Source organism: Malaclemys terrapin, chromosome 3, assembly GCF_027887155.1.
Source record: "Malaclemys terrapin pileata isolate rMalTer1 chromosome 3, rMalTer1.hap1, whole genome shotgun sequence".
Lineage (NCBI taxonomy): Eukaryota > Metazoa > Chordata > Testudines > Emydidae > Malaclemys > Malaclemys terrapin.
Window position 1 is genome coordinate 5,526,899 of NC_071507.1, and position 22,857 is coordinate 5,549,755.

General features: G+C 38.8%; 1 protein-coding gene across 2 annotated transcripts in view; it reads left to right on the forward strand.

Annotated features, from left to right (window-relative positions):
• Window positions 1-22,857, forward strand: part of RALGAPA2 (Ral GTPase activating protein catalytic subunit alpha 2) — a 271,768-nt gene that overhangs the window by 106,010 nt on the left and 142,901 nt on the right. For both annotated transcript variants that reach the window (XM_054021951.1, XM_054021952.1), the window contains exons 24-26: window positions 15,624-15,752; window positions 20,081-20,209; window positions 22,766-22,824. In XM_054021951.1, the coding sequence (XP_053877926.1) occupies window positions 15,624-15,752; window positions 20,081-20,209; window positions 22,766-22,824 (317 nt within the window). The remainder of the gene's footprint in view (window positions 1-15,623; window positions 15,753-20,080; window positions 20,210-22,765; window positions 22,825-22,857) is intronic.

Genomic DNA, 22,857 nt, shown 5'->3' on the forward strand with positions numbered 1-22,857 from the left:
CCCCCGTAGACTCCGCCTACTCCTCGCGCTGAGCAGGATTACCGGAGTCGACGGGGAGCACTTCTGGGTTCGATTTATCGCGTCCGGACAAGACGCGATAAATCAAACCCAGAAGTTCGATTGCCTGCCGCTGAACCAGCGCGTAAGTATAGACAAGCCCTAAGCAAATATTGTGACTAATAATCACATCCCCTGGTGGTTGGGCACTGCGAGTGCCCGGTCTTCAAAGCTCACAGGGACGAGAGAGCACAAAAACTGAGGACCACCACACAACCATGTTGCTTATTTGAGCTAAAGTTCTTGTGTGGTTATATACTTAAGTAAATATATAGCCCAGGGGCCTTTTCACTGAAATGTGCTATCAAGAGTTTCATTGGTTCCGCTTGCAAGTTGGCACCAGTAATAAGCCTTTTCTGAAATGTTTCATTATTTAAAAACAAAAATCCCACAAACCTTTTATCACAGATGCAAACCTATTATTGAATAGTTGCTCACAACACAGCTGGCATGGTTTTCATTATGACAAAGAGGTTTGACAGCTTTCTTTCGGAAAAGAAATCATGCAAAGTATTAGCAAGAAGATACTAGTTGAACAGCCAACACAGTTGGGTTTATGTCAGTGCAGAGGCATGCAGATGTGTATGCATATTTATCTGCATACTGTATATATCTGGATAACTGCATATAGGGTACTCTTAAATTGGTAAGGACAATACCTCATAGCTAAAGCATATATGCTGTCTTTATTTGCTTATCACTTTATTTCTCTCACAACTCTAGTCAGACTGGCAAAGACAGCACTCCTTATTGAGGGCTATATGTGTGTGAAAATTGAATTTTTTTTTGTTATTGATTTTCAGGGCCACCGGGGGGGGGGGCAAGTGGGGCAATTTGCCCCAGGCCCCGCAGGGGCCCCCACGAGAATATAATATTCTATAGTATTGCAACTTTTTTTTAAGGAAGGGACCCCTGAAATTGCTTTGCCCCAGGCCCCCTGAATCCTCTGGGCGGCCCTGTCAATTTTTATATTGCTAGAAAAGGAATAAAACTAAAAAATATCCTTTTGATTTATGTTCATACAGTATAATTAATAGTAAATGTGACCTAACATTTCAAACTTGCCAGAAACGTCTGTCTCCTCTATTAAGGTATATAAAAGAGCAATGTAAGAGAGAGTGTTTTATGCAAAGCTCCCAAAGGCATTGTGAGTTTAAGATTTAGCAATTAGCTTAGAGAGAGAGAGAGAAAGATAGTGATGTAACTGAGATGCCTGTAATTTGGCCATACCTGCCTCTAATAACAAACATCCCTGTACAAAGACATGAATAATCCTATGCAACAATTGCATCACCTTTTTTCAGACTAGTGAAATCATATTATATAGTGGAAAATAAGAATTAGTCATAACATATGGTGTGGGAATACCCTCCCACCTTATAATTTTAAATTTTTATATACAGATAGAGAACATATTGGGCTGATATGCCATCATACGCCACATGTTTATACTGAATTTCTCTTTTGTAAGCCCAAAGAAAGGGGAGGAGGAATGGATTTGTTTTAATCCTTTGTGTTTCTATATGTGTGCTGAGAACAAATTGCAGAAAGGGGAACTCAGCTAGACATGCCCAGAAAATTCCAGAAGTAGTCTATGGTAGTTTCTAATAAATCTAAGTGAACAATGTAACTTTTTAGTTCAGCCCCCCGAACTAAAAATAATCCAGTCCGATTCAAACCCAAAACAATTATTTTTTTGGAATTTTTTCATCAAACTGAAAAAATTTGAATTGCCTTGAAATGAATTTTGTTTTTGATGCCAAAAATGCATTTTTCAGTGAAAAAACAATTCATTTAAAAATTTTCACCCAGCTCTAGTTACTAAGCATGATCAGTAGTTTTCAAGAAGCTGTACAGAATGCCACTGTTAGGGGCAGATAGTTATGCATGTCTTACGCATCCGCAGCTTTGAAAGCTCAGGGATGAGGAAAGAACTTAGAAATATACAAGTTGTTGAAAGCCCTATTGGACTTGTGATGCCAGGAGAGAGGTTAAAACCTGTAACACTTTGGTTATAGGCAAAAATTCCTGTTTGGCCTCACAAGCTGAGGAGAGTGAATGACCTATTAAAATAATTAAAAACGAATTATAAAACACTTGGAAGATCATGGTTTGATAGTGTCTAGCCAACACAGTTTCTACAAAGAAAAATCATGTTTCATTACTCCATTAGAATTTTTGAACTGTGTCAGTGAAGTGTAGTGGATAAAGGAGAACCAGTGGACATAATTTAGACTTTCAAAAGGCCTTTGACAATGTCCCTCACAAGAGGCTACAAAAGAAATTAAATAATCAAGGGGTGAGAGGCAAAGTATTGCCGTGGGGCAAAGACAAAACAAAGAGTGTAGGATTAAATGGTCAATTTTCATCATGGCAAAAGATTAATAGTGGGGTGCTTCCAGGATCCGTACTAGATCCTGTGTTAAATATATTAACGAATTACATGTGCGCGCGCGCGCACACACACACACACACACACACACACACACTGAAAAGAAAGGTAGGTGGCAAAGACAACTCTTAGATCTGCAGATATGCCAGAATTAGGGTTGCCTGTGCAATGATGCTAACGAAAGGAGCAGCTATTCAATATAGTGTTTAGTCCACATTGATCAATGTGTGGCTCTGTGATTTATTTATTATAAACTATTCAAACCCTGTTCTGAATACAGAATTATTAATTTCTTGATAGCTTTTTATATGGAGCTTATCATCTGAGTACTTCACAAACATTAATACGTGTCTTTTCACATCACCTCTGTGAGGTGAAGTGGTGGTATTATCCCTATTTTACACTGGCTCTCAGTCCTAGTTTCCTCACCCACTATTAGTTCCTAGACACAGTCGCTACATGTCCCCTGACTCTTTGTCCCAGTCTACTCCCTCCGCCCTCTCCTTCCCCCCATCCCTTCCTAGGTCCAGATTTTGTCGCTTCTGCATTTGAATTCAGCTTCTTCCCCTTGTGTGGGCCCAGCAGGGGCATTGAGAACATGAGACAGTCTCTCAATTCACATCTCAATAGCCAGGAGCAGCAATTTCAAAAAATGTCCTGCTCAACCCGGCACTCCTGTGCTGCCACATGCTCAATGCAGATCGATTATTTCAAAGAATTTAGCTGCTAAACTGTCGTCTTCTGAGTACGTGAACTGAGATTTTTCAGAGTCTTATAATTTGGTGAAATTTGAGCCATTTTTTGTGGGAGCAGCAAAAGGCACATCCCTGACACTAGGGCTGTTTTTCCCCCTTCCAAATTTCAAGTCACTGCTGTAAAGCATGGAGGGGCCCTAGAGCTTCTCAACAAAATGGTTGTAAGAAGTTTTTTAACTTGGGCAGTATATTTTCCCCTAATCTCATTCTCTGGAACAGCTGAATAACTTTTGCTGAAATTCTCCCCCTTCCCCCCCCCCCCAATTCAACCTGAGGCACACACCCACCATGGAAAGTTTCAGCCCTAACAGTTAAAGTTTGGAAAATTATGAGGAACTGAAGAGTCATATAAATGGCAACCTTAAGTACAGGTGGCACTCCCAGCTCTGCCTACAAAAACGTGGAATGGGACGTGAGCAGTGAGGTATCAAAATATGCAGATGATGCAAAGTTACTTTAAGTCGGCCAAGATCAGAGAGCACGCTGAGGAACTTCAGAAAGACCTACCCAAGCCAGGTGAATGGGCAACACAATGGCAAATGAAGTTCACTGTTGAAAAGGTATTAAGATGCATAAGGAATGGGATGGAGAATAATATAGCTATCGTGACATTATATAAATCCAGTGATGTAGACGCCTTATCTGGATGCTGTGCACAGTACTGGTCACCCTGTCTCAAAAAGGATATTGTAAGATTAAGGGGATTCAGAAAATGGTGATGAGAATGATCCAATTCCTGGAAAAACTCATATGAAGAGAGATTGAAAAGATTGGGATTGTTTATTTTAGTGAGGAAATGAGAGGGAATGTTATAAACGTATATAAAATAATGAATGGTCTAGAGAAGGTAGATTTGGTAGTTCTCTATTTCCTGTCTCGTAACACAAGAACAAGGACATTCAGTGAAACTAAAAGGTGATAAATTCAAAACTGATAGAAGGAAATACTTTTTCACACAACATATAATTAGACCATGGAGCTCATTGACACAGGATGGCATTGAGGTAAAATCTTAGCAAGATCAAAAAAAGATAACAAAAACTAAAACAGATAACAATATCCACATTTATAACCATTACTAACAGAAATTTTGGAAGGGATATTAAACCTCACACTTCAGAGTTAAACTCATCCTAAATTATTAGAAATTAGGATGACATAATGTGGGGACAGATTATCCCATATCTGCCTATGGCTGGCTGCTTCTTCCTTCCTCTGAAGCATCTGGTGTTGGCCACCGTCAAAGACCAGGTACTTGACCAGGTCTGATCCACTGTGGCAATTCCTATGTTCCTATTAACAAAGGACTGGATGCTGCTAGCTAGTAGGAGCCACCAGACTTTTGTTTGTTGACAAGGCAGAAGTGTGAGGATTTCAACATAAAAACACTCCAGTCTCCTTTCAAGCTCTAAAGAATCCAGGCGACACACTACATTTTAGGCCATACTACAAAGAAAAAAATGACCTCTGAAAGAAGATCAGAAGAGAAAGAACATGCTGTGCATGCGCTAAAGTATAGATACATAAATGTTATGCTAAAATCTTATGTTGTACTGAATTATGCACCTGATGCTGCACCATTGAAGCCTATGAGAATTTTGCTATTGATTTCAAGGGACACAAAAACAAGCCCAGTGTTACAAACCAAATTTCATTCTATGTTTACCACAGTAGTAGACTGACTATGTTACGGTGTTTGTTTTAAATTATTTAAGAGTATTTCAAATGCTTTGTACACGGTTTGTGTATTAAATGTCAATCTTTTTGTTTGCTAGCTAGACAAATTGTGCTATACTCTTTTAACTGACGCATCTAAATTCTGGACTTGATTGTATAATGCTCTCTGAAAAGATGATACACTAGAGTGATGTTTTTCTTAACACTTGATTCAGTAGAAACTGTTAGGATTCTCCTCTTTTGTATCAAATTAAATACTCCATGTCTCCTTTAGTTATTCCAATAGAGGGGGAAAAACCTTATTTAATGGAGTTAAAGATGTTAATATGCAGCAGCAATTTCTGAGGAAGGCCTCCAATTTGATGTTGCCCATGAACCCATAAACGGTTTCCTTCCCCTGTACCCCACCCACCAACCTTTGGAAGTTGTTTCCTGATGTCTTGAGATGGAATTGCTATTTGATGCAGTACTTGAGGCCATTCATTTTTTAATCAAAATATGATCCAGTTCCACTGCTTAAATCCCCTTCCTTATCAGTGTTTTTTCTCTGGAAACTGTTCCGATTAGAAGAACAGGAGTACTTGTGGCACCTTAGAGACTAACAAATTTATTAGAGCATAAGCTTTCGTGGACTACAGCCCACTTCTTCGGATGCATCCGAAGAAGTGGGCTGTAGTCCACGAAAGCTTATGCTCTAATAAATTTGTTAGTCTCTAAGGTGCCACAAGTACTCCTGTTCTTCTTTTTGCGGATACAGACTAACACGGCTGCTACTCTGAAACCTGTTCCGATTAGAAGTACATTTCTTAAGAATGGGAGCCATAGAAGTTCCTCAGCAGTACACAGGCAAAAGGTTAGGTTCTTATTTACAGGACTTCTTTATAGCAAAAAAGAAAGATGGCCTCCTGGAAACGAAGCAGTTTCATCAAAAGATTTAAATTCCACATGCTTGATGCTAGCTTCTGTCATTCTAACTCCAGTTGGATTGTGACTCTTGATTTAAATGATGCCACTTTCCTAATCTCACAAAAAAACTCCATTTTTATGTGGGGGACCAAACATCAGTGCAGGATGTTGTCCTTTGGCATGTCTGCTTCACCAAGGTGTTTACCAAGTACCCATCTAATGCAAAAAAATTCACCCCGAATGTGGATGATATGGCAGCTCTAGCATGTGTTCCTCTGAAAGCCTTATGACCTTCCGCTGGTGGGAGCTTCCAGCCCGTGTGTTGAAATTTTCAGTCCTTCACCCAGAACTCTTGTGATAGTCGTTGTCATCAATTAAAGCTGGGGAGCTCATCCCCCAAGCACTGCCAGTTTATACTCAATGGAATGTGTGTGAGACTGAATTCCATTTAAATGTTTTGGATTTAAATGGTGGGCTCTAAAATATTTTCTACCACTCATCAAGGGTTTTGTTTAAGGGCAAACAGACAGCACAGGGTCTATGAATTCTATCAACAAACAACCTCGTGCTCACTCTCAAAAAAACCTGTCAGGAAGCAATGTTTGCCTCACCAAGTGCATCTGATAGCTCTACATCTGGATGGCAAAAAGCATGTGCTGGCAGTCAACCCCTGTCACAAGCTTCAGAGATAACATAAGTGTTTCTTGGAACAGTATGTTGTGAATCTGCTGTTCAAGAATTGGGACTAGCCATTCATAGACCTCCTGTCATTTCTTCTATCAGTATCATTGAACCTACTATCTCAGGAAAACAGTCGGAGTCTGATCTGGAGTTATTTTGTTCTGTTGTCAGCAGCTGTCTTTTCTCTTTCAAGGTTCATCTGTCACACTGAACAAGCAATCTTTTGCCAGTGGATGGCCATACAGTTTTAGTCACCTGAAATATCTGTTTAAACTCTTCCAAAAGGTCAGAGATCCCATTCTATTGTCTTCAGTAGAGCTATGCCAATTTGCTCCAACTGTGACTCTGGCCCAGTGCTTTTTAATTGGAATTACATCTGGAAGAACTGTGCACTATAGGCTTTTAAGTTCTGATTCTCCTTTCATGGCATCATGCAGAGACATGGTATCATGCAGGTTCCATGTCTTCAGCCCAAATTTATACTAAAAATTGTGTGTGATTTCCACCTTAGTCAGACCACTTTTCTTCTGGTGTTCTTCCCACAATCTCATTTTTGCTTGGGGGAAAATTAGGTAGCACAGGCTAGATTTCAAGAGGGCTTTGAGCTTTTATTTGGGTAGGATTAAGGCATTTTGACTTTTTGTAGCCTTTGGTATAACCTGAATGCTGTTTACACGCAACAATTATCTAAGTAGAATAGGATGTCTTTTGAGACACGTTATGCTTTAGCAAGGAATTCAGTAGTTCTTGGTTTTAGAGCTTACTACCACTACCAATATGGGACTGATGGCATGCATTCAAAATGTTTTCATCATAGAAATCTGTAGGACTCCTACCCACACTTTTACACAGCCCGGCTTTCTCAACTTGACATCTACATCTATTATTGCTTGCTTATTTATTAGCACTTCTTGGGGATTCTACTGCTCACCAATCTTCCGCAAGTAGGAATATTCAGAGGCCCTACAGAGAAGAAAAAATGTTTACCATAATAACTGTTTCTTCAAAAAATTGCCTCTCCATATTCACATTACCCAACCACCTTCCCACCATCTTCTGTTGCCATAGGGGTTTTGCAAAAGGGTCTGATGTGATTGGTGCTGCATGGCCCTTTTATGATTTCAACTTCAAACGTTCAATGGCACAGGAGGATATACCTGTAGCTTCAATAGGTTTGGTTCCCAAAGCATAGGAGCACACAGGTCTTCAAAAAGGTCAGAGAAGAGATCCAAAAGGGTGTAGACCCATATTTACTGTGGTAAGAAATCATTTTTTATTATTTCACAAACCTTAATAAAGACACGCTTCATACAGCTCTGTAATTTCCTGGTGTCATCTGAAAGCAGAAGTACTAGAAATCTTATGAATGGATCAGTTTGTTTCAAATTTCCAGACAGAAGAGGTCTGGATAACTCCAGATCTGCTTTGAATAAACATTTCCATCTTTTGGATGATTTTTTGTTCTTTAACCAAATCTTCACAGGTTTAATGGCTACTCCTTGCTATTTATGGCAAGAGCTGCACCATCTAGTTTGAGGAGGGCTTTCAGGGTGAATTGGGTGCCTAGCTGCCATTTGAAACTGTCCCTCTAGATTTTCTTCAAAAAAAAAAAAAAAAAGACCTCTGCTTTTGTGGGGCAGGGTCACATCACTGTCTAGATTTAAAGTTTTTTCTTTTTAAACTTGAAAGGAGAGATTATTTTAAAGAACCCCCAACCCTGATTGGTGTCAGTTTCCCTCAGAGATTCTCCGCCTCCTGCCACAACTATAGACATTGGTAAATATACTTAGTATAATGTCTTTATAACATATGACATACAATACATGGCCATTGGGCAAAGGAGAATGTTTGAGATGTGGGCAAATGGGTTAGATAACATTCCAAACTTTTGGGTTGAATTCCATAAAAAATGTGGAAGTGTAACAATTAGATTTCATGGCTGCAGTCTCAGTGTAATTGAGCAGTCCATTTTGGAGCTGGGATTTTAAGATAGAAAATATATTAGAGAATATTCTTAAAGAATAGGATTTTAGAAATGCTCAGTGATAACTGCAGTTTTAGAATAATGGGAAGGCATTGCAGTTGAACCATGTTTTACTTCCATGAAGTTAAGAATAAAACTAAAACCTAAAGAAGAAACCCCGCTGAGTTAACAGATGTACTTGGTGATTAAATTTCAATACAGAGAGATTGGATTTGTTCCTTCATATAGAAAGTATAAGCCAGCAAAGTGCTGCACAGCTGAAGACTGAAAAGCTAAGGGTTAGATTTTCACTTCATTTCTTCTTTTCATTTTAATAAGTGTGACCAGACCAAGCTTAGAAAAAGTGAATGTACATTATTGATACAAATTACTTATGCCACGTATGTCTATAAATATAGTCTGCATATTTCGATGTGAGAGGAGGGATTTTAAACATACTCTGAATATACTCTTGGTACTTGTGGCAAGGAAATAACACAGTAGTTGTGTAGCAAGCTTCTGTAGAAACAATGTATATGGAGAGATGTCAGTTTGATTTAGTTAGGCAGCTTACTAATTTATCATATGAAGCATTTTATGTGAGGGCTGTTATAGAAGCCATTTAAATTATCTATTTTGTATCACCATTGATTTGAAGTAAAAAAAAAAAAAAAAAAAAAGTACTTGTGGGCTTTTATATCTTTTTCTATTAAGTTCTTATTGATAATTACAATGAGGAGGAGTGTAGAACTTTTAGACTGCCAAGCTATTAGTGCTGTTTACTGGAACATGTATTAGCTGGGTAGAGCATTGTTTTCTAAAGACACAATAAGCAAGCAGCTTTGCTTTTGTTCTCCATGGAAAAAGTACTCTTTGTAGGTATTTCTGTGGCTGATGAAGTGTTGCAGATGAGGACCCTTAGTTCTGAGGCAGTTTAGAAACCGTAAGCCATTGTGCGTATTAGATTCATCTTTACAGATTGATGTTTTTATACAACTAATAGAACTTCATAAGACTTTCATAGTCTACTATTATTTTATTAATTTTGGTTTCCTTCCAAGAGTTAAAATGAATTTCTCCCCTTCCCTTCTCTCCCCAAATGCTATTTTCTAGATAAGCATTTAGTAGTGCACCTTTTTTCAATAAAATCTTAACTACTGTACGGACACATGGGTATTATGTGTATAGTTTTAAAGAGAGTCACAAAGCTACATTGAAAGCCATTCCATGAAGCTGCTCCACCAATGCCTGGTGGAACTTCCAACCCTTCTTCAGAGGCCAGGGAATGAGAGTTCCCATAACATCAGCCTAGTTCGATCCCTTCTCCATTCCATAGCCCCTCCCCTCCAGTCATAAATTGTCTGTTACAGAAACAAGAAACTCTGGAGTGAGTCTGCTGGCTATGCTCATATGCTACAATTTAAATTCCCTTGCTGGCCTCTCATCTCTGCCCTTGTCCTTGGTAAATAACTTTACGTTTCCTTGCTAATCAATTCTTATGCTGAAGGCCTCACCGGTCTCTTCTGTACCTTTGCAGCCCAGCTGTTTAAACCCACATCCCTGCCCTTCCCTCCCACCCCCTTTTTTGCCCAGGAATTTGTTAATTCCTGAATAAGTAACATCCAACTTGATTTCTTCTCTCCCTCTGCCCCTCTTCTTTCTTACATATCTTCACTCCTCTTTCAAACTCTGAAGTCTCTCTTCTGCTTTATGCCCCGACCCTTCAGGCTGGCACCAAGATCCATCCAGAAGCTGGGAATGGGCCACAGGGAATGGATCACTTGATGATTACCTGTTCTGTTCGTTCCCTCTGGGGCACCTGGCATTGGCCACTGTCGGAAGACAGGCTACTGGGCTAGATAGATCTTTGGCCTGACCCAGTATAGCCATTGTTATGGTCTTATGTTCTTATCCCTTTTCATCTCCAGTCATCCCTGGTTCCATGTCTAGTTCCATTCTTTTCCCTTATTAAGCACTCTTTTTCCTCATGCTGACTTCTCTGGGTCACCAGCTTCAAAGTATTGACCATATATAATTTTAACATCATTCCCTTCTGCTAGATGAATATACATTTTAGTACCTATTTCTGTTTTGAGAGTACTTTTAAGTGACAGACTTTAATGACTCTTCTATCAAAATAATCCTCTTGCTTCATGTGAATTAAAATTCTTTATACATTTTTGTTGAAAGTAGATTAATGTTTTAGAAACTAAAAATATCATTGTAGCTAGAATAGTGAGGGTGCCTTTTTCAACAATTTCATCTTGTTCATCCTTTGTCTATTCAGACCATATAGTAGCTCTATTGAAACACTGAAAAAGGAAAAGGACAGAAAATCTTCTCTGGGAAACTCCAAAACCAGCATATTTAAGTATTTTTTCCTTTTAAAAAAATTGAAAACAAACAGAGCAATTTTGTGATGGATATTTTCCTTTTTGTAAATTCCAGTCCCTGGTGATATCTCATTGAAGAACAAGGTGAACTTTCAGTGAAAAACCCAGCTTGTTCCTGATGAGGGACAGTTGGGAAACCTGATAAAGACAGATGGCAAGCTATTGTGTTACACCTATAATGTGCAATAGCCTGAGCAAAAACTAAGTGAAGAATATTTTTATAATTGACCTTCCAGTGAACTTGCGTAAACATTTTTTTCACATACTGAGAGGATGGTGATGACCATATGATGTTATTTTGTTCACTACTAGAATACTCTGTATTGAAATACGTTATGTTATCAATTATAGGGTTAATCCATTTTAGACTGGCATAAACGGGATTTTTCCTCCCATTTTTGACACTACGGTGAAGCATTTGGAATTGAAATAGTCCATAATGGTTCTTTTTTTTTTCACTTTTCCATAACAACGTGAACACTAAATTATAGCTGTGCAATTATGTAAACAATGGAAATGCTTCCAGAATGAATACTTCATTTTAGATTTTCATTTTGTGTAATTGTTGAAAGGTTTGGAGCCATAATAAACCAAAATTATTTTACACATTTATCGTTCTAAAGGTCAATTATGAAAGAAGTAAAGAAACAACACTGTACACAATGAGTAAACCAATTTCTATTGCCATCACCATATGTTTTTCTTATTGCTTGTGTTTTTCCAGTTACTGTGTACATAGCATTCAATTAAAGTGATTCATTTACTAGGCTGTAAGCTGCTGAATACAGTTTACATTTATAGAACCGTGCTTGGAAGGGAAGGAAACAACTTGCCTCTGTTTGAATTACCTGATTTTTGCAAGATCACTGATAAAGGACAGATGTTCTCACTTGGTTGCTTTCTCATAAACCTGAATCTTTTGATAAGCTGCAAACCTACTGTATTACTACATAAAATCTAGCTTTTATCACTAGATGTGTATAATGCACAAAAGTGTGTTAATCAGGAAATAAGACATAAAATTTGACAAACTTTGTCATTAAACTTTGCATTTTTAAGGTTATACTATTAATATTAATTTTATGTAAAGCAGAAGCCTTTTTCCTGTTTTTTGCAGATTCTGATTTTATTTATATTGGTATAAAACAGGATTAATGTTAACCAAGTCAATAGAACCACCCTGGATTTACACTGGTATCACTGAGATCAGAATTTGACTGTGGAAACTGACATAAAATCAAAGACTGAGTGTAAACTGACTTTTACTCGATTGTACGTAGATAACTTTGGATAGCTGTGAGCCTGCCATATCGCCCAGTAGCATGACGTGTGTTGTAAAATTGCAACTCCTGAGTGTGAATAGTGAAAAAGAGAAGCTCAGGGTCACTCCACTGTAATAGTCTTTTCAAAACAATTTTATAGACGTTTTCTGACTTCTTACTTCGGGGGGGGCGGGGGAATCCTTTTTTTTTTTTTTTTAATTTGTAAAAGATACTTTACTATGTTTCTTCAGCAGCAAACATTATGGCATCTGTAACTAAATTCTTGCATTGTTTAGAAAAATGCAATGTAAAAACGTATCTGGTGCTAAAGTTGCATCATCTTGTTTTATATTGCAACTGTATTCTCAGACCTACAGCTTTGTCTTCCATTTATATTAGTTTCTTCCACTGCTTATTTACAAAGGGTGATATAAAAAGGACCAAAGTTAAAGCTTCATAATCCTGTGTACAGTGTTTTCTTAACCTAATCAACACCATGCTAGCAGTAGACATTAGTAAAGGGTGATCCTCCTAAAGGTTCAGGTTCAGCTTGGATAAATACCGAAAAGACTGGGTGTTTATTGAATCTTTGAAGCCTCCTCAGGAGGCTCACAGACCTTTTGTCCATACAGAGCCCTGCCCCCAGTAGTTTCCACAGCCAACTTTTAAAGATTTCAAAACAAAAATTGAAGATTTGGTTTAATATCTAACTTGAACAGATGGAATTAATGAAAGCAGGACAAAGTTAATGCAGTTGTTTGTGGTGTTCATCAAATCTGCTACGTTCTGCCACCTTTTAAGCCAGGTTTGCGTGCATTTTTTTATTGTAGCATATGTCAGCAGAAGTGTACGCCCATCTGCTGCTGTATAGCTTGATGCCTGATATTCAGAGACAGAGCACAGTGCAATACCTACCTCTGTTAGTAATTACAGGTGTGTTGTGAGGAGCCCAATGCATTAATCAGCCCCTTAATTATGAAAAAAAGGGTGGATCTTTTGTTCTGCCCTCAGAGCATGAGTTTACCACCCACTTTATGAGCTGCAGCATCCATCTGCTCAGTCTTTTAGAATGTTTGCATTGACTGATATTGACTTTAAAATGTATCAAAGGAAGTGATTAAAACTAGTTTAAACATTAACTTGAGTGGCATTGTAGTCATTCAGAGAGGTGAAAACACTATCTTCTGCAATGCCAAAATTAAAAATTCTCTCTTAATTTTATAACGGACAAGCTGGTTTATCATTTCACAGTATGCTAATGTAAATATTTTAAAGGAGAAACAATAAATAGTTTTTGCTCAGACTTCTATAATGTTTTGCAAATTACTGATGTAACTTAAAAGGTTGATCTGCAAGTGGAAAAAAGATTGAGTTTATGCTCTTTTTGCTTATTTATTATATGTATGCTTTTTAATTTCCAAATCTCAGAAATGTCAAATCTGGTCTTCATTGTTCTTGAGGATAACTGGAGGTTTCAGAATTAATGTAGATTGATAACTTTCTCGGATCTTAATCGAAAGGATGGAAATGTTGAATCCTTAACAAAGCGAGTTTTTCTCAGGTGTTTTTGTTTAAATAAGTGACATTAAAAAAAAAAAAACAGTTTTAAACAGGATAAATAATTTTATTCAAACTATTAATCAAGTTTCACTTCCTTGATACCTGTAATGTAAAATTCTTGCTAGTTTTTAAGCTACTGATGTACTATTCTAAGATAGACCAATCTTTATTTCTAATTTAAAAATCAAGCAGGAAAAATATTTTGTGTTCTAAAATAAGTTCAGGCCACCTTTAGTGCATTAAAAAAGTTGTGGGGAAAGGAGGGAGCCTAATAATTTTCTTGAGTAAGTTTTCTTTTATCTTTTAGTAGGATTGAGAATGGTTTTGAACTTCTATGGAAATCAACTACCTCATTCTTCTGAAAAAGTAATAATTGCAGTCAGGGTTTATGCAAACATTGTGTCTAATTTTGAACCCACTCAAGTTTTGTAGGTTTGGAACTTCAACTCAAACATTGTTGGGATCATTTCTTGATAAGGACAGCCAGTGAAAACAATTGAGCAAAAGGAAAAGGAATGAAAAAATTCTCACTCCAAGAAAGTGTGTGTGCACACAATACGTATATGTGTGGCAGCAATGCTTTTGATGGTGTTCTATCCCTTAAACTTAATGCAGACTTCCCGTTAGCATATGAAATACCCATATATACTCATTCATAAGCTGAATTTTTTTAGTAAAAAAGGGAAGCACCAGAGAAGGAGGTCGGCTTACGAACGGGTATAGAGAGGGAGAGGGTGGGACACAGCCCCTCCCCCAACAGTGGGAGCAAGGAGAAGCAGCACAGCCAGAAGGGAAGAGGCAGAGCCAGAGTCTCTCCGCTTCTGGCCACGCTGCTCTCTCCCCAGCCTCCGAAGCAGCTGCAGCTCCGGGGCTGGCAAGCTGCAGCCGTGCCGCTTGGCTCCGCCCCCCAGAGCAGGCTGTGTCCACGCTGCCCGGGCACCAGAGCATGCTGCGGCCGTGCCACCCAGCCCGCTGGAACATGCTGCGACCATGCTGCCTGGTTTGGCCTGCCGGAGCAGGCTGCGACCGCGCTGCCCAGCCTGCCGGAGCAGCTCCAGCCAGGCCAGAGACATCCTCCCCAGATAAGGTGGGATGGGATGGGGAGAGCGTGGGGGTCCCTAGCGGACGCTCGAGGTAAACAAACCATCTCAGCCCACCAGCGGCTTATCCTCATGGCCTGGGAGCCAAAGTTTGCTTTCCCCTGAATTATAGGGTCAGCTTATGAACGGGTCATAAAATTTTTCCATTTTTACTTATCCATCTTGGGAGGGTCGGCTTATAAACGAACCGGCTTAAGATGGAGTATATATTAAAAAACGATGTTTACCCCATCTAGTTTATTATGATAACTGGTAGGTGTGATTTCTGGTAAAAGTTAAACAAAGATTTCTTGGTTACTTTCTTTTTCTTTTCTATGCCCAGGTACTTTTTGTATTGACATTTGTGCGTTCCTATGAAGCAGTCATACTAAAGTTTTAATAATGGCTATAGGTTATTGTCTTGAACTACTCAGAAACAAGGACATTAGCTAGTGTAATTTCATTAATGTTATATAGCTATGGAAGCCTGAATAAAATGATTTTGTGGTCCATTTCTGATGGTATATCTGTTTATCATAAACTTACGAACCAGTTGAATGTTTTAGTATATCTAATAAACATAAAATGCATCATCTTATAAATAGATGTTTCCTTTTCAATGTGTTTCTAAATAAAGAAACTTATGAATTTTTCTCAAAGGGAGTAAGAATTGAAATGTTACAGAAATTGGAAACCATTTTAGGAGGTGTGCGCCTCGAGGACAGAATAGTAAACCAGATCAATGTATTGTGGTGCTCCATTATATGTATATTTGTGTTTTTATATATCAAATATTAGCACTTAATTTCTGTTACCAGTAACATCATTATAAGATACAATGATAGATATTCTCAAATATTTTTTCTATAAAAATTGAGAGAAGTCTCCTTCTTTTCAGGATATTTTAAATACCGTCATAAAACACTGCCCATCTTGCTTTTTCTTCTTGGGTTTACCTGGTTTTACAATGCTGATAGGAGACTTCATCACAGCTGCAGCCAGAGTCCTTAGTACAGACATGTTGGAGGTGAGTATGACAATGCTCAACATCCAAGTTCCCAGGAGAGTGCACAGTCGCTAACAAGGTTCAGATTTCTCTACTCTAACAGGTGTTGACTCATTAGTGCAATGTGAAACTGGGCTCTCGGGGCAGATACCATGCAGCTGATGTGTGAAATTGTAGGATAAGGTGACATACTAGTATTGCAAAGGTGTTTCATCAAAAGGCCAAAGTGTGAGAAATCATATCCTCACTAATATTGCAGCACATTTACACACTAAAAGCAAGACTTGGGTTTCAGAATCTCATTAGCTTTCTACAAGAAATGAATATTGAAAACACAAAGCTTTCTCATAACAAATGCAGATTTTCCTACATTTTATAAGGGTTAATAGCAGTGTGAACCAGATACCCTCAAATGTAATTTAAAAAATTAATAAAATACAAAACTATTACTGGCAGGCTAAAATAAGTTTAAAGGTCTGACAAGCCTGCAAAAGCAGAACTAGTGCATAAGAATGGGACATCAGAACAAGGGTATTCTTTCTCTGTGTTTGCAACTAGTATAATTATTGATGTTCTTCTGCACAGTAACTTCAGATTGTTGTGTAGAGGTATGTTAGCTGCAATAGCTAGGCATAGTATGAGTTGAAGAAGAAGAAAGATCACCTGCTCTTTTTTTCAGCGGAATTCAAATCGTGAAACATTTTACCCCAGCTGTCCATAACCTGAGTTTTTGGGGGTTATCTCTGGATTTACAGCCATCAGTTTTAGTTCACTTTTTGTTAATTTTGTACAGTTATCACAAAAATTAACCAATCCGATTATTGATCAAAAGCTTGCAGAGCTAGTAAGTACAGCAGAACACCATGTAAATATGTAAAAAAAAAAAAAAAAAAATCCTTCCTCTGACAAAAGACCTATATGGCACAAACCATTTTATACTTGCTATGCAGTATTTTTATTTGAAAGATTACAGAATTAATTAATATACTTAATGCACAAATATCCATTTGTCCTTAGTGTTCTTGGGCAGTTTAATTAGAATAGAGCTTTACATTTTGTTGTATTCCTGGTCTATTTATATTGTCTACTCTAGCGTATGCTCTATGCTCTCCTTCTAGTGTCATGCTATCAATGTTACTGTAAATGTTGAATTTCCATTCAAGACCCTTGCACACCTTTTGTGTGCGTATGTGGGGAGGTTGGTTAGTTTGGGTTATCGATTTTTGCAGCCATAACTGTGACACTTGAATACTGCAACGATGGGCATAATATAAAAGCACATAGCTCCTGGTGCTGAAAGCTCATGAGGTTGGAGCCATCAGTATCGAGGAAGCTCCACATAGGTACAGGAGTATACCAACGCATATGAACTTCCTCGCTCAGGCCATAGATTGAAATATTAGATTAGAGAGCAAAATTAATACCTAAAGTGTAGGCTGACTTTTTCCATGCTTGACCCTAACCTAAGAGCAATTTTTTTTAACCTGTACCAAGTTTGATTAAATTTGGTTCTGTAACACTGCAGTTCAAATGCAAAGAAAGTTTATCTAAAGAATATTTACATTAAATTACTTTGCATAAAAAAAACCCCATAACAAATAGAAGCAGTACTGTCTTGTACATTATTAAAATTGTTTTATAGTGTGCCATAAATATCTACACTACTGTACAAAATACATTAGACAAGTTCCCTGGCCAGAAACACTGACATAGCAAAAATTGCAAATAAATTGAACAGAACAGAACAAGTGAGGATGGATGTGAAGAGACTGGAGAGCAGAAACAAGATAGGAAGGAGTTCTAGAAGAAACTGATTTAAAGGAAGCACTTGGAGGAGGAAGGGAGAGGATGTATTTGTTAGGCAAGTCATTCCAAGCATGAAAGAGTGCAAAGCAGAGTGGAAAAATTAGGGGAGGATTTGGAGGACACTAGGGAATAGAGATGGGGTGTAGAAAGAAACTTTGGAGCAAGGTAGCACAGGCCCTTTCCAAGTAAAGTACTTTTTTTGTAGTAGTGGAGTGCTTCAAGGAGAATTTGATGTGGTCATAGATGCATGAGAGTAACATAAATGAAGCACCTGAAGAGGGAGGAATGTGGGGAGTTGCCGGAGAAGAGAGAGGTTATAGTAAACAAGGTCCAAGGCACAGACTTCTTAATTAGGTTAAAGTTATGGCACTGAGATACCATGATGAGAACTGCCTAAAAACCTAGAGTCAGGTAGCTAGATTTAGAGATTGTAAATATGTATCAATTTATAGGTTGAGCTCAAATTATAAACATCAGTAACTACCAACATATATGCTAAATCATTTAGCCTAAATGTATCAGATAACTAGGTTAAGAGAAACATTTAGTAAATAATTATTTTTTCCCTTATCCTAGAGAGGTATAAAGAGAGAATATTTAACACAAAACTTCAAAGACAAATATTTAAAGAGAAATGTGATATTTGTCTCTTTCTCTGTTTACTTGGGCATTCCAAGTATATCAATAGGCTTCTAATTTTTAATTGTATAGTCACTTTTTAGCATCCAGTGCATGTGAGTCTAATTTTAAAACATTGGATCCAAATTCTACAATCAGGGCTGGCTCCAGGCACCAGCTGAGCAAGCTGGTGCTTTGGGCTGCAGATTGTTCGAGGCGGCATTCTGCCCAATCCCAGGGTGGCACGGCCGCTTTTTTTTTTTCCTTTGGTTCCGCTCCAGCCGCCCTGTAGGGGGCAGCGGCCCGGAGAACCAGAGTGCCCTGCAGGGCCGTCCTCTTCCTTCCCTCCCCGCCGACCGGAGCGGAGCCCTTGCGGCAGGCGGCAGGAGGCGGCGCAGCGGGAGGGGCCGCATGGCAGCGCCCCTGCTGTAGCCCTGGCCGCCCCCTTCTCTCTCTCTCTCTCCCTCACCCTCCTGCCGCCCCCCGCCCCTCAGCCGGTCCCCCTGCACCCGTGCTCCGGCCGTGCCACAAGTTTTTTTTTGGTTTTTTTTGCTTTTGCTTTTGCTTTGCTGTTCTGGCCGCCCCGTTTTTTTGGTTTTTTTTGCTTGGGGCGGCCAAAAAGCCAGAGCCGGCCCTGTCTACAATTAGATGCTCAAATCGGCACATAGGCACATAAAACAGACATTTATATGTCTGTGTGTTTAAGCTTCCAAATACGGGATTTGAACAGCCTATTTAGGCATTTATGTATGAAAATTAGGCTCCCCAAATCTTAGAAAAGATCTCATTTTAGATCAGTATGTTAATAACCATGTTTAAAAGGTGAGGCTCATGTTTTGGAGTTAATGGAGTAAAACTAAATGCAGTATTTTATTTGTAATGAATGCAGCATAATAATGTATGCACAAATTGCTATTGATATGATACTGCATGAAAGTAACATTTTGAGCACTTCCACATCACTTGGTTGAGAGAAATAATTAAAGCTAGCAAAGATTTAAATGCCTCTATCATCGGTCCACCAAGCACAGCGCACATCTTGTAGTTTCCTATTCTAGTAGAACCTCAGAGTTACAAACACCTCAGGAATAGAGGTTGTTTATAACTCTGAAATGTTCGTAACTCTGAACAAAACATTCTGGTTGTTCTTTCAAAAGTGTACAACTGAACATTAACTTCGTATTTTGAAACTTTACTATACTGCTTAAGAATGCTGCTTTCTCTTTATTTTTTTAGTAGTTTACGTTTAACACAGTACTGTGATGTATTTGCTTGGGTTTTTTTTGGTTTCTGCTGCTGCCTCATTGTGTACTTCCAGTTCCAATTGAGGTGTGTGGTTGTTGACTGGTCAGTTTGTAACTCTGCTGTTCGTAACTCTGAGGTTCTACTGTATTACATGTATATTTGAATCAATTCCACGTAGCACGGATAACCACAGAACTGTGACACTACAGAATTATCCAAAAGAGTTGGCAATAAAGCATTGTGCACGAACAACAGATTAGGATCAATGAAAATTTAACCCTGAGGTGGGATGTAATGGCCTGATTTCCAAGAGTGGTCAGTGTGGTCAGTCAGAGAGCTAGATCCTACAGAAGCAGTTGCTTGTCTCTTCTTGCCAAACTACTGACCCTAAAGACCATTTGAAAATGGAAATAGGAGGAAACAATGGGAGGAGCAGTATGTATCATAATAAAACCAAAACTTTATGCTGAGTATGTAAAGGTAATGCCTGATTACTATTGAGGGTATATTTTAATGTATTGTACAAATTCAGCAAAAAAAGAGCAGAAGAGAAATGTGATCAAGTACAAAGAACTTTGAGTCTCTTTGATAATGTTACACAGTATCACCATTCTTTAAAATGTCCTCTTTATAGCTTATTGGAAAAATAACATATATTATGTTTGTATTTTTTCCTTTAGGCCCCTCGCTCAGAAGCTCATACCATTCTTGGTTCTCTTGTTTGCTTTCCAAATATCTACCAAGAAATCCCTCTATTACAACCCATCCCTGAAGCTGATGAAATCATCACAGGAGCTGCAGATGTCAAAGTAAAGTAAAATTATATTAGTAAATCCTTATTTAATCTAGTGAAGTTTTACATTTGGTTAAAAAATTTGATTATTTTGTATCATGCATTAAAGAAATGATCATACATTAATTGATATGTGATACTTTCTTAATTTTACAGACCATTTTTAGCACTGAACTAAAAATATAGTGTAAATGTTTCGACTTGTGAAGTTAATTTTTTTAATTTAAAGGAGAGAGAACTAGCTAAAATCAGGTGCTGTTCATTTCTGTCAGTCAAATCAGCTTTTTTATAATTTGAGATTAAAATATTTATTTTTATTATGATGTAGTGAATCTGTTCCATGGATATATGTACATCATTGACAGACTGGGCTATGCACAGAGACGCATTTATTTTTCATATTATCTTAAAATATGAAACAATGTACATTTACTGGAGAGAGAGAACTCAGTTTTGCTCTGATGTGTTTTCCTAGAGCATTAATTTCAATGGGACTCCATACGAGAATAACTGTAAACATGGGTGTAATGTTTTGCAGTATAGGGGCTTAATAATAATCATTTTGTTTTAAACAAGTGATAAAATGTTAATTTACACTGAAGTCAGCCCTAGTGGGAAAGATTGCACAAAAGCCATAAGATACCCCAGTAATATACTGGGGAATTTGGGTAAGGATGTGGTAGAATCTTCAAATGCCAAATAGGGAACTTCAGGTGGTGGAAGAGGAGAAAGACTACCCTCCCACACACCCCCTCCTTGACACCTGGTATGAGATTCTTGCTTTCTCAACCAGATATGAATTCGGCTTGAGGTTATGGGATTATTGGGGTTATGAGAAATATTAAAATTAACCAAATTAGGGTTGAGTCCTTTTCTGAACTAAATAAAGTAGGCTAAAATTTTCAGACCTGTCTGCCTAGAATTGAGACACCCTAGGCTGGATTCACAAAAGGGCTTAGGTGCCTAACTGCCAGTTCACAAAGTCTGACAACACTGGTTTTCAAACTCCGCCCCGCCCCCCTCCGCTCAGCTGCCTCCAAACACTGTATAGGTACCTCAACTCACTCTGCGCCTAAATTTTTTCAGCAAAAGTTCCCTGTGCGTCTATGTTTCTGCCTCTGCTCACACACACTGCAGCCCCATGCCAGGCATCTGGATGCCTAGTCCCAGAGCAATGTACCAACAGTGAGAAGACAGGCATTTCTCCGCCTAATTAACTTGCAAGGCCATTTGGTAGGGGAGCTCTGAGCGCACTTACCAGAATGGGGCCCTATGGACAGACTCATACAAAGTGGCCGGGGGAGGGAGGACCCTCCTCATAACATTGAGCCCAGTGTTTAGAGTACTCACCTGTGTTGTGGGAAACCCCTGGTTCAAATCCCCTACACCTGAGGGAGAGAAGGGTTTTGAATGGGTACCTGTAACCTTTCAGGTGAGTCCCCTGGGCTATGGGATATTCTAATGTGGGGTACCTCAGTTTTTCCTCTTGAAGATTTTCCACTGTGAATAAATAGTGAAAGAATCATTTGGCCAGAGGAAGAGGGAGGTCAAACATAAGAGTGACTCTGTAGCCTGGGGGTTAGCGACCACACCTGGGAGGTGGGAGACCAAGGGTCTAGTCCCCCACTCCAGTGACTTCTTAAAATTATTTATCCACAGTGGAGCAGCTTCAACAGGAGAGACTGAGGGAGTACCACATAAGAATATCCCAGAGCTCTTGCCTGAGAGGTGGCAGGTCCCTGTTCAAATTCATCTACTCTTCAGATGGAGCGGGGCTTGAACCTGGAGTACCCTAACCACTGGGCTAAAAGTTAGGAGGGAGCTCTTCCTCTGAACCTCCCATCATCCCCATCTTATTGCAGAAACAGCTTAGGTGTCTAATGCCAAGAGAGCGTTTGCACCTGATAATCCCAAGAAGATGGGGAGGTGCCTCCCTCAAGACTGGGTTTATGCACCAAACTCCCTCAGGGAGAGGGGCTTAGGACTCATCCCTCATCTTGGCATCTCCCATTGAGTAGCTTGTGCGGGGAGCTGCCTAGCATGCTGACTTTTGTGAACCCCATTTTGAGTCACCTGTCTCCCTATTCATTGTATAGGGAGCCTAGTCCTGAACTCAGGCTTTGTGAATCCCAGCAATTTTCTAGGCACCTAAAGGTTAGGCAGGGAGACACTCAGCATCACCACACCTACATTTCTTTGTGAATCTATCCCATAAATCCCTAGTTAGGCTATTAAAAGTTACTTTGACTTTTCAGATATGCAGAGCACTCCCAATGAGACCAATGGGTGCTCCGCAATTCTGAAAATCAACCGACTTCAGTTTAGATGCTGATGTTTGAATTTAGATATTTTAGTCATCCACCCAATTTTATAAATGTTGGCTGTAATCAGTGTGGCTCTCACTTTTGTCAAAATATGATATGAAACAAATATCCCTTAGAGTGTACTGAGACTACCAAATTTATTTCACTTGTGACCCAGTCCGGGTTAGATATCTAACACACTTGAATTAATAGAGAAGTAATCTGTTTGTGGAAAAAAGTGTTTATTCTAATGAATTTTATTGTTTTAGTGTTACCTCATAAATATTCTATTGAAGAATGCCACAGATGAGCCCAGTGAAGCTGCAAGGTAAAATCCTGAATGAAAGAGAAAATACTGTGG